The 15925-nt window shown below is 38.7% G+C and overlaps 1 protein-coding gene across 2 annotated transcripts in view; it reads left to right on the top strand.

Moving 5' to 3' along the window:
• The window catches only part of mia2 (MIA SH3 domain ER export factor 2), a 57819-nt gene extending 43621 nt beyond the window's left edge, over positions 1 to 14198 (top strand). The window contains exons 14-24 of one of the 2 annotated variants that reach the window (XM_070879123.1): positions 697 to 798; positions 880 to 940; positions 1801 to 1836; positions 2493 to 2560; positions 3840 to 3952; positions 4218 to 4349; positions 4617 to 4769; positions 4969 to 5067; positions 7447 to 7517; positions 7765 to 7990; positions 13445 to 14198. In XM_070879123.1, coding sequence (XP_070735224.1) covers positions 697 to 798; positions 880 to 940; positions 1801 to 1836; positions 2493 to 2560; positions 3840 to 3952; positions 4218 to 4349; positions 4617 to 4769; positions 4969 to 5067; positions 7447 to 7517; positions 7765 to 7990; positions 13445 to 13614 — 1231 coding nt within the window. In that variant the 3' untranslated portion in view covers positions 13615 to 14198. The remainder of the gene's footprint in view (positions 1 to 696; positions 799 to 879; positions 941 to 1800; positions 1837 to 2492; positions 2561 to 3839; positions 3953 to 4217; positions 4350 to 4616; positions 4770 to 4968; positions 5068 to 7446; positions 7518 to 7764; positions 7991 to 13444) is intronic. The other variant, XM_070879124.1, reaches the window with a different exon arrangement.
• The last annotated feature ends 1727 nt before the right edge of the window (positions 14199 to 15925 follow it).

Below are 15925 nucleotides of genomic sequence, written 5' to 3'. Positions count from 1 at the left end.
TTGGATGGAACAGAATCTTGTAGGAAGTACAATTATAATTGGGAATCAGTTAGTCTCAGAACAATTTTTAGGGTCTGTTTTTAGTAATAGTGCTGAATTTGATGCTTACACTTAGTCCAGAACTCAGCCTCTCTACTGGAGGAGGAACAAGGTGAAGGCTAGTGGCTTTCCTGATGAGAGAGGGAAAAATATGAGGAAAAATTGCATTGCCCTTGCAAGCATATTGGCCAAAATGTTCTCAAGGGAGGCAAGTGGCAAACCCGAGAGATGGGAATGATCTGAGTTATTCTTCAACCATATATATTTGAATTTTGTATTCAAAAAAGCACAAATGTCCAATTGTGATAAATGATTTCTAGCTTATTGTTATGATTTAGGAAGCCAGATTTAATATGAAAAGTTTGTTATTGATCAGCCACTTATTATCCCTGGTGTTGTCTAGTTAGAGTTGATGTTAAGGAGGGACTATTTCCTTATACTGAACATAATCCTTCCACCCTACCCCCCCTCAGAAACTGCTGAAAATCTCTGTTGAAAATTCCTGAATCAACTGGTTACAAGATATTAACACACCTACTGATAGCACTAACCCATCACCTTGTGAGGCCTTGTTAAGGACTTTATATCCAGTTAGTCTGAGAACAAAAGTTGTAAGTCTGTGAATAATTTCTATGTATGTGGTTGCATTGTCCATAGAAATCTAACTCTGGAAGAGCATCAGCGTCTGCAGAAGGAAGAGAAGCTTTCTGAAGTTGATGAAAAGATTAATCAAGCGACTGAAGAGCTCGGTCTCTATAGGTAACTGTAGTTTTCAGTTTCTTAAGTAATATATCATAAATTTTGAATTCAAATACCATTACTGTTTTGCTTTGTTTGCAGGCAACGTGCTAAAGATCTTGAAGAAGAATTAGTTAAAACTATACAGTCGTATAAAAATCAAGTACGTAAAAGAAAATAATTCTTGTTTGCTCAATTCTTATCAGATTCAATAATCTGGTTTTCTGCTTTTTATCTTCCTGGTACTACCTATATACCATCACTAAGATCGTCTACTGCTAAAACCCCCAACCACTCCTTGGTTATCTCCAGACTCAACTATTCCAGTTCATCCTCCATTCTCCATAAACGTCAGCTCATCCAAAAACTCTGCTGCCTGCATCCTATCCCACACCAAGTCTTACTCACCCGTCACCCCTGTGCTCACTGACTTACATTGGCTTCTGGTCCCCAATGTCAAAATTTTCATCCTTGTGTTTAAATCCCTTTGTGGCCTCGCACCTTCCTATCTCTCTAACTTTCTCCAGCACTACAGCCTTCCAAGAATTCTGTGTTCCTCCAACTCTGGCCTCCCGTGCATCCCTTACTCCCTTCACCCACTCCCCCATTGGTGGCCATGCCTTCAGCTGTCTAGGCCCTATGCTCGAGAATTTCCTCCCTAAATCTCTTTGTCTTTTCACCTAACCTCCATTAAAACCCACCCCTTCCTAATATTTCATTCCTTGGCTCGGTATTGAGTTTGGTCTGATTATGCTTCGTGAAATGCCGTGGGACATTTTTCTACATTTAAGATGCTATATAAATGCAAGTTTTGTACATACACATTGTTTTGCCATATTGAAAATAAGCAAAAATAATATTCAACACATTGATTGTTAAATTGAAGATTGGGGAACAAGATCTAATAATATTGTCAATGGACACAATTACACTATTAGATACTGGATTATTTGAAAATTGGGCTTAATGTTTTGTTTACACAGACTTAAATTCAGTAATTTTCTCTTATATTTACATTTACAGATTGTATCGCATGAGAAAAAAGCACATGATAATTGGGTGAGTTTCAAATGTAAATGCAGTAGCATTTGTTTAGAATTTCAGATGTATCAGTTTATCCTATACAGGGTTCAATTGCACTGTGATGGCATGCACTTTCTGTCCACAAACTTTACTTCCAACATTGTAACAATGACTACGCTTAAAAAGTACTTAATCAGTTGTGAAGCGCTTTGGGACGTCCTGAGGTTATGAAAGACACATATATAAATACAAGTTCTTTCTTTTGCTCTCCTACTGTCATGTTTTTTACTCCCACTTTTCTGCCAACATAACTATTGTAAATAACTGTCAATATTTCCCACAATTTTGCTATCTCAACTGTCACAATATAGTTGCTAGCTCTGTCTAGTAGGTGGCTCTGAAGTCTTCTGCTCTGCCACCAGCTTGTGTATATATTTTTTAAAAAGCTTAAATTCATCAATTGATCATTCGAGCAATTTACTCGTATTAAAATATTCAACTGCCTGTTGAGCACTGAAAAGTATTCACATAAATTTCCCACAATAATTTTACATATTTAATGAGAAATAGTATAAAGCGGAATCAGGCCATGGATTCATTTATTTTGATACAGAATTGCTACCGTAATCCTCAGAGGCTAATATTTACAGTCCATATTTGCAAGTTTTAAAAAAATATATTTTTATTTGTAGCTGTCGGCTCGTGAAGCTGATCGAGAACTTGGCAATATTAAAAGAGAGAACATTCACCTTCGGCAAAAGTAAGTTTCTATCTGTTCCCAAGTATTTCACTATGATCCAAAGTGAGCTCCTTATTCCAGTTGTGTATAGTAAACAATGTTTGTCTAACTTTTTTTGAAGGTCCCAATTTCAAAAAGAGCTATGAGTGCTTTGACATTCCCAGATATACTAGGAGTAAGTTCTTTGGCTGAATTTTGAGTGGGCCATGCAGCCAGTTAAAGAGACCACATGGCATAAAATAAACGAAAGGGAACACTGATTGCTTCTGGTTGTATTGTACTTCTTATTGTTAACTATCCACTTGAGAAAGCCCTTAAATAAAATGTTGCGAAAAACCTGTTCTGTACAAAATGTTTGCTCCCAGGTTGCCACAGCAGACACTTCGGAGCAAACATTGGGTGCAATACTCCCTGACACAGGACATGAAATTCCACTCCAGTAAAGAAAATAGTTTGTGAGCAGTATATAGAATTTACAACACAGAAACAGGCCATACACCCCAACTGGTCTATGCCGATGTTTAAGCTACACACAAGCCTCCTTCCACTTTATTTCTTCTCACCCATCAGCATATCTATTCCTTCTATTTCTTTCTCCCTCATCTAGCTTCCCTTTAAATACATTTATGCTATTCGTCTCAACGACTCCATGTGGTACTCTAACTGCTCTCTGGGTAAAGATGTTTCTTCTGAATTTCCTATGGGATTTACTGGATTTATTAGTTACTAGCTTATATTTAACCCTAACTCTCCACAAGTGGAGACATCTTCCCTACATCTACCCTATCAAAACCTTTCATAATTTTAATGACCTCTATTCAGGTCACCACTCAGGTTTCTCTTTTCTAGAGAAAAGAGCCCCAGACTATTCAATCTTTCCTGATCATTCTAACCTCAGTTCTAGTATCATCTTTGTAAATCCTTTTTGCATATTCTTCCAGAGAGGAAGTTCTATTTAAAAAAAACCCCACCTATTTACAGATTGCATCTATCCAACAATTCGAAACTATAAAACAAGGGATGTCTAGTAAGTCGACAGATGTAATGTTTAGGATTACTTGACGGTACAGTTAAAAACATTTCCCTATAATTACTGAAGAATTTAAATCCCTTCTTCACGATGGCAGCCTGTGTTTCTGCCCATCTTTCATTGGGGTCTGCATTTATTCCCACAATCCTCCTGACAGTTACAGTAAATTTCTGACAACTGACTGTAAATAGACAAGCATCGACTTTCCAATAAGATAGAAACCAATTCCTGTGCTAGTTTTAGGTGTGAAAATATGTATTAATTTTACAGGATAACCGAAGCGGAATTCAAAATGGATATTGCATTGAAGGATCCACTTATAAATGATATAGCTGGAAGGCCAGCATTACTAAGTCCTTCAACATTTGTCCCACCATACAGAGGTACTGCAATCTTTTTCAGTGTTTTCAGGACATCTTGTATCACAATAAAATTCACATGCATCTAATCACATAGTTTAGGTTAAACCTTTTGAGCGACGCAATTTATATATAAATTTCCTTTAGATGTGTATTATTGGGACTTTAGTTTGGTGAAAATTAGCCTATTAGTTATTGATTTGTGCAGGCTTTAATTTAAAAAAAATAAACTTTTTGATTTCATGTACATAAATTAGAGCTGTTTTGTGATTTGTGTATCATATTGCAGGAAGAAGTTCTCCATATGGTCCTTCTCCAGTTGGTCGACCTGGCTCTGAACCTATGGGTTTTCTGTCGCCTTCATTACTAAATGGACCCTTAAGGTTTTCACCTTTGTTTCCTGGAAGACCAGACTTTAAAAGTAACGTATCTATCGTAATAGTATAGATTAAAATTACAGAGCACTAAGAAGTCAGGTTGTGATTTGTTTTTATTAACTTTCTGAACAGTAATGTCAATGTAAAAATACTCTCATGAGCAAGAAAAGTTGTAAAGAAATTGCTCTAGGTTGTGAACAATTCCACAAAATGTAATTCTGTGGTATGTACAGTGATTATTTGTTAAGAATTATTGGCCACAATACCCAAAATATATTATAATTCATTTTTGTGTGTAATTTTGTCTATAGCAAAAGGTCCATCAGTCCATCCAGACCACGCCCCTAATGAAAATGCAGATTCAGCCTCTGACCGAATGTCTGACCACCAAGGTCCGCAGTCTGATAGTGGTTCGCTGTCCCCTGTGTGGGAAAGGGAACGGAAGCTGTTGGGGGCATCACCAGGTACAATAAGGATTACTACAAAAGACAATAGTGTGGGGAAATTTAAGTTAGAAGACTGGGATTACTTGATGACGTAGCTTAATAAATCTTAATTCTCTAAAAGTATTTAAAGGATAAGATTTTGGAGGAAATCAGTATATGCTTTGTATTACTGCATGCAATTTCACAATGCTGTTGGTGTGTTCTAAATGTACAATAGGAAACCCTATTACTCCCTATCATCAGGCATCAGACAGAGATTACCATCCATCTTCAGGAAGATTATCTGGACCACACACTTATTTTTTAGCTAGAACAGGTACAGTGTAATGCTGCAGCCATCATTTTAGTATAACAAAAATGAAAGTGGAGAAATGAAGCAAGTTGCTGATATACTTGTGAAGTTTGTAGAAATAAATTATAATTATGATTGGCAGTTTATAGATTTTGACTAATCTCAATCCATAAAAGCCACTAAAGCAATTTTAAAATTAAAAATTCAAGTAGACCTAAACGATTACTTTAATGAATGTATCATTGGTGATGGTTCATAGTGGACAAAAAGTCACCCACAAAATTACTGGTGCAATTTAACTTAAAAACCACTGGTAACTTTTGATTTTCTAATGAAAGCAAAAGTACTGGAACAAATAGACTGAAAAATACAAAGTCTAAACATCAATGAAAGAAAATGTAACATTTAACTTTTATAAAAAAGCAGGTTGTAGCTGTTCAAAACAAACTAGTTACATTTTTATCATGCAAGATACTTTTATCTGATTTTAGGATTTGTTCACGAGTTCAATTTCTTAATTCAATTTTTCATGTATACTTTTTCTGTTGTGGGAAGAGAATAAACACATTGCATTTGTAGGCTGCTTTTTAAGATTGTTTCCAAAACTTTTTTGGCAAATATAGTTGGTTCACTCCTTAATAGGTGCTATCCGTTTCTTAAAGTTAAATAAAAGGTTAATTTCTTTCAATAAATCACATGCTGTAACTTGGCCTCATTGCTTCAGTCTTTCCTCACCTTGTTTTAGCAGAGATGGTTGTTGTTTATAAATTATGGTACAGCTACATTGAGTATTCTAGAGTACTAAATGTACTTTCTAACTCTCCATATATGTGTATCTTTCTATTAAGTGGTATTTGTGTGAGGAGGACACAAAAAAATCTGCAAAAGGACATAGACAGGCTAAATGAGTGGGCAAAAATTTGGCAGATGGAGTATAATGTTGGAAAGTGTGAGGTCATGCACTTTGGCAGAAAAAATCAAAGAGCAAGTTATTATTTAAATGGAGAAAGATTGCAAAGTGCCGCAGTACAGCGGGACCTGGGGGTACTTGTGCATGAAACACAAAAGGATAGTATGCAGGTACAGCAAATGATCAGGAAGGCCAATGGTATCTTGGCCTTTATTGCAAAGGGGATGGAGTATAAAAGCAGGGAAGTCTTGCTACAGCTATACAAGGTATTGGTGAGGCCATACTTGGAATACTGCATGCAGTTTTGCTTTCCATATTTACGAAAGGATATACTTGCTTTGGAGGCAGTTCAGAGAAGGTTCACTAGGTTGATTCCGGGGATGAGGGGATTGAATTATGAGGAAAGGTTGAGTAGGTTGGGCCTCTATTCATTGGAATTCAGAAGTATGAGAGGTGATCTTATCCGAAAAGTATAAGATTATCAGGGGGGCTTGACAAGGTGGATGCAGAGAGGATGTTTCCACTGGGGAGAGACTAGAACTAGAGGGCATAATCTTGGAATAAGGGGCTGCCCATTTAAAACAGAGATGAGGAGGGATTTCTTTTCTCAAAGGGTTGTAAATCTGTGGAATTTGCTGCCTCAGAGAGCTGTGGAAGCTGGGACATTGAATAAATTTAAAACAAAAATAGACAGTTTCTTAAACGATAAGGGGATAAGGGGTTATGGGGAGCGGGTGGGGAAGTGGAGCTGAGTCCATGATCAGATCAGCCATGATCTTATTGAATGACGGAGCAGGCTCGAGGGGCCGTATGGCCTACTCCTGTTCCTATTTCTTATGTTTACAATTGCATACATTACTAAAGGAAAATATAAGACAGAATTAAGAATAGAAAATTAATGGAGATATCGTGGGCTGGAAATTCATCAAAAACCACTAGCACCAGTTTGCTGCCAAAAAAAACGCTATGATTCCGAGGCGGAAAATTCATGAACAAATGGGGGGAAATCCGCCCGGTGGGAAAAATCGGCGTTGCACGAGGATTCGCGGAAGAAACCGATTACCGCTGCAAGTTGGGCCAAGGGAGGGGGAAAAACACACAAAATATTTTTCCAAGAAACAAAAAATAGAAAGTCGCAAAACATTCACAAGACCCACAAAAGAATTTAAAAATAGAAACTTTTTGCAGGGTTTCATACCTACCGCCATTCCAAGGGTTGCTCCAACAGGTTTTTCCTCAGCATTTTTTTAAAAATTCCCATCTACGGGTCACCGCTGTGACCAAACTCGGGCGGAAGCTCCTCAGCAGTATTTCAAAACCGCCGGCAGAAGACTTCAATGAATTTGCCGCCGTACTGTTTTCCGCCCAAAACGACGAAATACCGCCGAAAAACAAGGCGGGAGGCTGATGAATTTCCAGCCCCATATAACTTATCTTTGACAAATGACAAAAGTATAATTTATATTGACTCATTACAACTTTGATTTGTATAGATGGACGCCAAACAATGGAAAATAGCATGCAAATTTCAAATTCTGCTCCAGAGAGTCAGACCCAAGACCATGTAAGTATACTTCCATCGTTATTAATGCTCTTCTAGTGTTTACACTCTTATGTCCACATTGCTTCTTACCTTTAAAAAACATTAGTGCTCAAACCATCTATTCAACTTACAAAATCACTAGTTCCAATGAGCTTTATAATTATTGGAAAGCTTTGTGTTTTTACTTGATTACACTGCTCATCTAGTTTTCTTTTTTAAGTGTGAGATTTATTATTGGAGATTAAATAATGCGTGATATTTCTTACAGGACACATTAAATATATCTAACCAATCCTTTGCTGCTGAAGCTGAATTTGGAATTAGACCTGGTTTTGCACCTGTCTTTCCTAAGCAAATACCCTCTTTACCTGTTAATCCAAGAGGTCATTTTCTGCAGAGGGGATTTCCACTTCATCCACTTGGTGGAATCTATGGTCCTCCAGAACGTTTCCCTCTAAGAGCTTTTGGTTTACCACCTCACCCTCCCATTGGAAGTAAGTATACAACCTATTTATGTATTGTGGCAGTATACAGTGAAATTGTTTATATGCATTAGGTTCAGACTATGAAAAATCATGTAGAAAAGCAGATGAAATCTTGTCACACAATCGTGTTAATTCTTCAAATGGAAGCAACCATCCTCTGAAGGTGAGATTTGATTGGTAGCCCACACACCATTATATCCAAGGGATATGAGGATAATATTTTATCTGCCCTGCACCTAGGGAAATCTGTGTTCACCAGCCTCAAGAAGAGAAAAATGAGGTGGAGATCACCCCCATTGCGCTGCCCCAGGATTTATTCGGCCTTTTCTACAATGCATAATTGGGTCTGCGCCTGTAGTATGCACAAGCCCAGTGTTCACACTTAAATTAGAAGCGCATGCATGGTCCTGGTATTCCACCTTAACTTCCTCTAAATCCACTCATTGGACGCCCTATTGGAGGAGTGCCTGCTTAAAGCTGGCAATAAGATCTGGCTGTGGATTGGAGAGTCTGCAAGGATTCTGGGGACAGGCTGAAGGCAATCCAGCAAAAATTGAGAATTGTGTACAGAAGCTTACTTTTTCATGAAAGGCACAAGTTGTTGAAAGCTTATATTGTAATCCCATTTACTAGAACTAAAACCATGGGACCCTGTTTAAGATGTGATCAGGTTAAATTTGTTGTGTAAGAATCATAATTGAATTCACTTTATCTATCCTGGCTGAGTGTCGATTAATAATTCTGACATCAGGACCCGATCTGGACTGTCATATAATAGAGAATTCATCCTTGCTTGTTAATCTGGACTATTAATGTGTTCATCTTTAGGCACATCACTATAGACAATTCTGGTCTAAAGCTTTTGATGCTGAAATCAGCTTTGCCCAAAAAATCTAGTTGGGTGTTATCTGTTGTGGCATATAATAGTTTGACTCTTCTTTCTTGCCTTGTACCGCATTGGGCCCATCTCCCAGTGGTTTAATATCCTACATCTTTCCAAAATCCAAGCAGTTCTTCCTCAAAATGTTATGGATTTTTGAACAAGTATTTTTTTTGTCTTGATGTATATGGATGGCATCCATCCTGTGCTGAAAATGTTTATTATTGTTCGGAACAGTGTCTTTTAATGCCTTTTTTGTGTTCATTTTTTTCCAGAACATATTCTTAAGGAACCCAGAGAGCAGATCTAATTAATTCATGGATTTAGCATGGGAATAGGGAGGTTTTGCTTTGGAAAGGGGAAAACTTGAAATTAATCACTAGGTCTGATTCAACCCAATATAAACGCTAGGGGTGAAACACTTTCCATTTTGGGCAGTGTCAACATTGAGCACTTACAGGTCAGGTATAGCACAGTTGGAATTAGCTCCTTCTCTGCCACAATAATGTATCTTAACTTCATCCTAAATTTCCACATTCCTTTGATCTCTCTAAGTGAGATTGCCAAATTAGAGGCAATTTTATGTTGTGAGCCTATGCCCATCAACAACTAGACTGAATGTGTCAAATTAATCTCATGTAGGACTTGTATAACCAACAATGGAGACTTTCATCCTATTCTTCTGGGCTGGAGGTAAACCCAGGTACCAATAAGGCCACTGTCTAAACCTCTGCATCAACTCGATCACTTCCACTTTCACTCCTCCCAATGCACATTAACCACTATAACAGAATCTAAATCCAAATGCAGATATTCACATATTTCCCACGGAAAAAAGTGAACTTCTAAAATACACAAGTATGATGGGTGTTTTAAGACAGCAAAGCTACCGAAGAGTGTGTGAAGCTAGCAACAACTAAAATAATGCATACTTTTGAGGAAAAGCATTTTATTCAGTCCAAGCAGGGAGGGTCATGCTAGAATGTTGCCATTTGTGACTTGCTTATCATCGTTCCACCTGGAAACTGCAAATGAAGACAAATTACTGGGGGCTTACTTTAACAGGACATTGGTGGGAATGTGCCTATACTGTAACTGAATTGCTCAGTGTGCATTTCACAATTTATTACAATAGTTTTTATTTAGATTTTACATCAATATAAAAACAAGGAAATTATGCTGAATGAATACAAAACATTGTAGACCACAGAATGGAATATTAAATTCAGTTTTGGACACCCCATTATAAGAAATATATTAGAGCCCTGGAAAGGGTTCAGCAAAGATTTGCTAGCAAGATACCAGCACTAAGAACTTAGTGTTTTGAGGAAATGCTCAAAAATTGCACTTTTGTCACTAACCTGCCCAAGTCCTGTTCACCCAACAACCCTGTGCTCGTTGACCTACACTGGCTCCCGATCCACCAACACCTCCATTTTAAAATTCTCACCCTTGTATTCAAAACCCTCTTGGCCTTAACCCCTCCCTATCACTGTAACCTCCTTCAACCCTCCAAGAACTCTGTGTTTCTCCAACTCAGGACTCTTGCACATCCCCCACTCCCTTCTCCCACCATTGGCGGTCGTGCCTTCAGCTGTCTAGGCCTTAAGCTCCCTGAACTTCTCCACCTCTCTTTTAGGACCCTCCCTTAAAATTTGCATATTTAACCAAGATTCTAGTCACCTGTCCATAACTCCTCCTTTGGCTCAGTGTAAAATGTTGTCTTATTGCATTTCTGTGAAGCACCTTGGGACATTTCCCTATGTTAAAGGTGCTATATAAGTGTAAGTTGTTAATAGCAATTTCAAAATCATGAAAGATTTTGAGAGTGAATAGTGACTCAACACTCTAGTAAAAGGTTGGTGAATGGTAATCAGGTGAAGCAATAGTCCTTCAGAAGTATCTACATATGGATTGAGGGCTGTGAACATTGTTTCAATATCTGCAGTATTTCTATTATTGGGATCAAGAAGCACCTATTATGTTTTAATTAATTCTTTCCATCAAAAACATGCTGTTACTGATGTTCGTGGATCAAATTCTTCCACTTTCAGATGTTATATCATCTGATGTTGATCATAAATGTGGGACATCTAATGGAATCGGTAGATATGATGTGAATAATATTGTAGGAACGGAGAATATGGAAAACATGGTGGAATGTACTTTCAGTATTGCTTTCATCGGTACATTGAATGTGTATGCCAGTTGAATTAAATGACTGTGATTTCTAATGAGATTGGAGAACCAAAGAGCCTTTTTTAATCCAAGAAAATGATATCCCTGGAAAGAGCACATCAAACAAAACTACTTGTATTTATATAGCGCCTTTAACATAATAAAACATCCCAAGGCTATTTACAGAAGCGTTACGTAACAAAATTTGACACTGAGCCACAAGGAGATATTAGAGCAGAGCTTGGTCTAGAGCTAGGTTTTAAGGAACGTCTTGAAGGAGGAAAGAGGTAGAGAGGTGGAGAGTTTTAGGGAGGGAATTCCAGAGCTTAGGGCCTTGGTAGCTAAAGGCACGGCCACCAATGGTGGAGCGATTAAAATCAGGGATGCTCAAGAGGCTAGAATTAGTGGAGTACAGATATTTCGGAGGGTTGTGGGGCTAGAGGAGATTAGAGATAGGGAGGGGCAAGGCTATGGAGGGATTTGAAAATACGGTTGGGAATTTTAAAATCGATGCATTGCTTAATTGGGAGCCAATGTAGGTCAGCGAGCACGGGTGATGGGTGAATAGGACTTGGTGTGAGTTAGGACGTGGGCAGCAGAGTTTTGGATGATCTCAAGTTTACAGAGGGTAGAACGCAGGAGGCCGGCCAGGAATGCGTTGGAATAGTAGTCTTGAGGTAACAAAGGCTTGGATGAGGGTTTCAGTACTAGATGAGCTGAGGCAGGGACAGCGTCGGGCAATGTTCGAGGTGGAAATAGGCGGTCTCACTGATGGCGCAGATATGTGTTGGAAGTTCATTGCGAGGTCAATTCTCTGCCCAAGGAAGCAGTTGAGGCTAGCTCATTGAATGTATTCAAGTCACAGATTGATAGATTTTTAACCAATAAGGGAATTAAGGGTTACGGGCAGCCGGCGGGCAAGTGGAGCTGAGTCCACAGCCAGATCAGCCATGATCTTATTGAATGGCAGAGCAGGCTCGAGGGGCTAGATGGCCTACTCCTGTTCCTAATTCTTGTGTAAAATAGGACACCAAAATTGTGAACAGTCTGCTTCCGCTTCAGATAATTGCCAAGGAGAGAGATGGAATCGGTGGGTAGGTGGGTGGAGTTTGTGGCGGAGACCAAAGACAATGGTTTTGGTCTTCCCAATATTTAGTTGGAGGAAATTTCTGTTCATCCATTATTATATGTCGCACAAGGAATCTGACAATTTAAAGACAGTGGAGGGGTCGAGATAGTGGGTGTCATCGCCATACATAGGGAAATTGACGCTGTGTTTTCGGATGATGTCGCCAAGGGGCAGCATGTAGATGAGAAATAGGAGGGGGGTCAAGGATAAACCCTTGGGAAACACCCAGATGTAACGATGCAGGAGCGGGAAGAGTAGTCATTGCAGGTGATCCTCTGGCTACAATTAGATAAGAATGAAATGCTGCGAGTGCAGTGCCACTCAGTTCGACGACGGTGGAAAGGATGGTGTGGTCAACAGCTGCAGACAGGTCAATGGACGAGGAACGCAGTCACATAGGATTGTCATGTGTGACTGATAAGTGCTGTTTCGGTATTGTGGCAGGGGCAGAAACCTAAAGGAAGGGATTCAAACATGGAGTTCCAGGAAAGATGGCACGGATGTTCAAGGACTCTAGAGGAAACGGAGGTTGAAGATGGGGCAGTAGTTTTGCAAGGACTGAAGTCATGGGTTGTTTTTTTTTTTAAAAAGGAGGGGTGATGATGGCAGATTTGATGAACGGGATGACAGTATTGGTTAGCATGGGAGCCAGAACAGGAAGTTGGGTAGGCAGCAGTTTAGTGGGAATAGGGTCAAGGGAGCAGGAAGTGGGTTTCATGGACAAGATAAGCTTGGAGAGAAACTGGAGAAAGATGTGAGTTCAGTGCTAGGGCAGGGAGAAACCTTGGAGGAAGTTTGGGCTAGGAGAAGGGGGGAAATGGCAAGAGACAGCTGATCAGATAGTCTCAATCTTGGTGAGATGTTCAAAGGAGAAGTGGCAGAGGAGTGATAAGAGCAACACTACCACTATGATGATCTGGGCAGGGCAAGTGGTGGAGGGGAGGTGGTGTCAATACCCTTCATTCAGGTTGCTGTCAAGAGAGGCGGAGATAACTGATCCACAGGGTCAAGATTAGTCCCCAGCAGGCGCGCTGGGTGGAAAAATTGGAGAAAGAATAGGAGGAGGCAGTTAGGGTTGCTGCTCAGAAGCAACGAGATAGATATTGAGTCCATCGAAACTTATAGCAAATAGAAATTAGGTATTACCCAAGATCAACTTTCACTTGTACAATAGTTTTTAAAAGCAAATACCCATACAAATGCTGCTGCCAGTTGTATGGTCAAAAAATAATACCTGTAATTCAAAGAAAATAACTTGTTCTGTACTTTATTTTAGTGAGAGATCCAGTACAACCAGGAGTCTATCCAAGTAATTTCCCACCATCTCGGCCTATGTTTCTTCCACATAGACCGCTTTCAGACATTGCAAGTGGCCTTCTCCCTTCTCGACTTCCTCCACCCAAGTTTCCTGAAACAGAACACCCACCACCTTCGCAAGAAAAATGAATGGGTGATGGAAAAAAAAAATCTATGGCCGTGTGTTCAGTCAAAAAGTGCATTAGGATGAAGTGCAAGTTCGAATGTAATGCAGAATTTTTAATATTTTCTATAAATAATTGGTTAAGCAGTATTTTAGTGATAACTTTTTAGTTTGGAATAAAGGCACATAGTTTTCTGATAATGTGCTGTTTGATTAGAAGTGTACACCTCAGGAGTCTTACATGGAATTTAGTAAGCATTTACTGTGCAATACTGTGAGGAATAGCTTGCCATTGTACAGCAGGGTTTTGCTATGCACTATTTTAAATTAAGAGCATTGTTTTTATCCAGTACACTATGTACAGAATTTGCAAATGCTTAATGACTTTTTTTTAAAAAGCAGAACAGTATTTGAATTACTAGAGTTCTTTGTAACTATGAAGAAATGCCATTTATATGCATGTCAGAAGTGGTGCAGTGCTTGGTTCCACTGATGTAAATGCAGATTTATAGTCTTAATATAAAAAGGAATGTTTGAAGAACATTTAGAATGTAAAAATGTTTATTGTAAAATACTGAAAATAAAACAAGTGTTTTGATTTAAACATGAACTCTAGATGTGTAATTCTTTTCATACATTATCTTCATTCCTATGTACAGCAATCAGTTATGGGTTTTTACAACTTTGATGACCAGTTCTGTGAATCACCTTATCTGCTTGTAATGGTTTGGCATATTAAATACATTAAAAAAGTCAAGTTGATATTAATTTATCAGTAACTACAGTTTGAAGTACATAAAGCCAACTCTGCTGGCCAGGAGTGTTAGAGAATATTCCTTCACCAGGCATGATGTATTTGCAACTATTGGAATAGGATTGTAAACTTGAAAAAAAGGAATTTATATGAATGTTTGTCCACAGCAAAAATCTGGAGCTGCTTTATGATGTCACAATGATCTCTTACAAATAGAAGCTAGTATGATGTATACTTGCCCACCCAGGTATGACAAAAGCCACTGAGAAAACCTAAAATGGTGTGTTATTTCCATTTCAGGAAAAAACAAATACAGAGGATAGCAATATATAGGCATCAGCTCAGAAAGAAGCAGGTATATAAAAGGAAGACTCTAAAATGAGAGAGCAAGGATATAAATGTGAAAATATGCCAATGATTTAATTAGATGCTTGATTTTGGTCTAATGGTTACTTTGTAGGAAACAGTGGTGTACTGGCCTGGCGACTCAAAAGATCATGTGTATAAAACCCAGAATGGCAAATTGAAATTAAAACTGGTAATTTCTGGGCTATGAGCACAATAGGTGAATGAATTTCAGTAATAAAATCACTAAGCAATAGCAGCCAAAAACTGGACTTCTGCGAGCCATCAGAAGTATTCTCATCCACTATCTGTTGGCGCAGAATATCTCCTCCAGCATCATTAAACTGTAGCTGGCACATCTTAGAATGGAGCACCTGAAGCAAGGTTAGACAAGAGCTAAACAATCCCTAAATCAAATAAATCAGATCAGCTCAAAGTTCTGTCACCCAACCACAATTTGCAAATGGCGAATAAAAAGGTGACCATCAGGAAGAGGCTCCATGAACATCCCAATCTTAAACCATGGCCCAGCACAACTGCACAACACAAGACTCAACTGTTTGTACCAGTGTCCAGCTAATGCCATTCAATCAATGTGACATTAAGCAGCTGCATGCACTGGATACAGCAAAGGCTATAGGCCCCAACATCTCTGCTGCAGTGTTCAAGGGATCTGCCATGCTTGTACCAAGTGAACTAGCAACCCCTCCCCCCTCCATTATCAATCCTCAATTCTGTTTCAATTTCTACCTCTTTCCCCACCATGCAGAGCTAAAAGTGACATTTTGCATCCATATAATTTCCAACCTCAATGGCTGCCAATTCTATCTGGATTTTTTTTGCCTACAGCCAGAACATCCTACTATCTAAAAGGTTCACTATCTAATGGAAAAAAAAAATAGTACAAATTTAAAACTATGGCAAGCCTTTTGAACAAAGGTAAATCCTGGTACTCAATCCTATGATTTAAATATTTTCCACCACCAGGTTAGCAGTTAGAATAAAGTAGTCTACGTCAGATGCTGTATTGGAATGTGTTGTTGGAATGTGTTGTGCGATTGTTATGCTAATGAACCTCAGATTAGGATCATTGTGATTTCACATTTGAAACGCAAGCAGTTCAGGAAGCACGTTAAACAAATAGCCAATGTCAAGAACCATGGTACAGTATAAGGAACAGAAATCAAATATAGTTTAACTAGACTTTACTACAAATACTAATACAGTATTCATAAGTA

The sequence above is a fragment of the Pristiophorus japonicus genome, chromosome 4 (assembly GCF_044704955.1).
Source record: "Pristiophorus japonicus isolate sPriJap1 chromosome 4, sPriJap1.hap1, whole genome shotgun sequence".
Taxonomy (NCBI): domain Eukaryota; kingdom Metazoa; phylum Chordata; class Chondrichthyes; family Pristiophoridae; genus Pristiophorus; species Pristiophorus japonicus.
The sequence above is the reverse complement of the archived record's forward strand: the minus strand, read 5'-3'. Positions and strand labels throughout refer to the sequence as shown.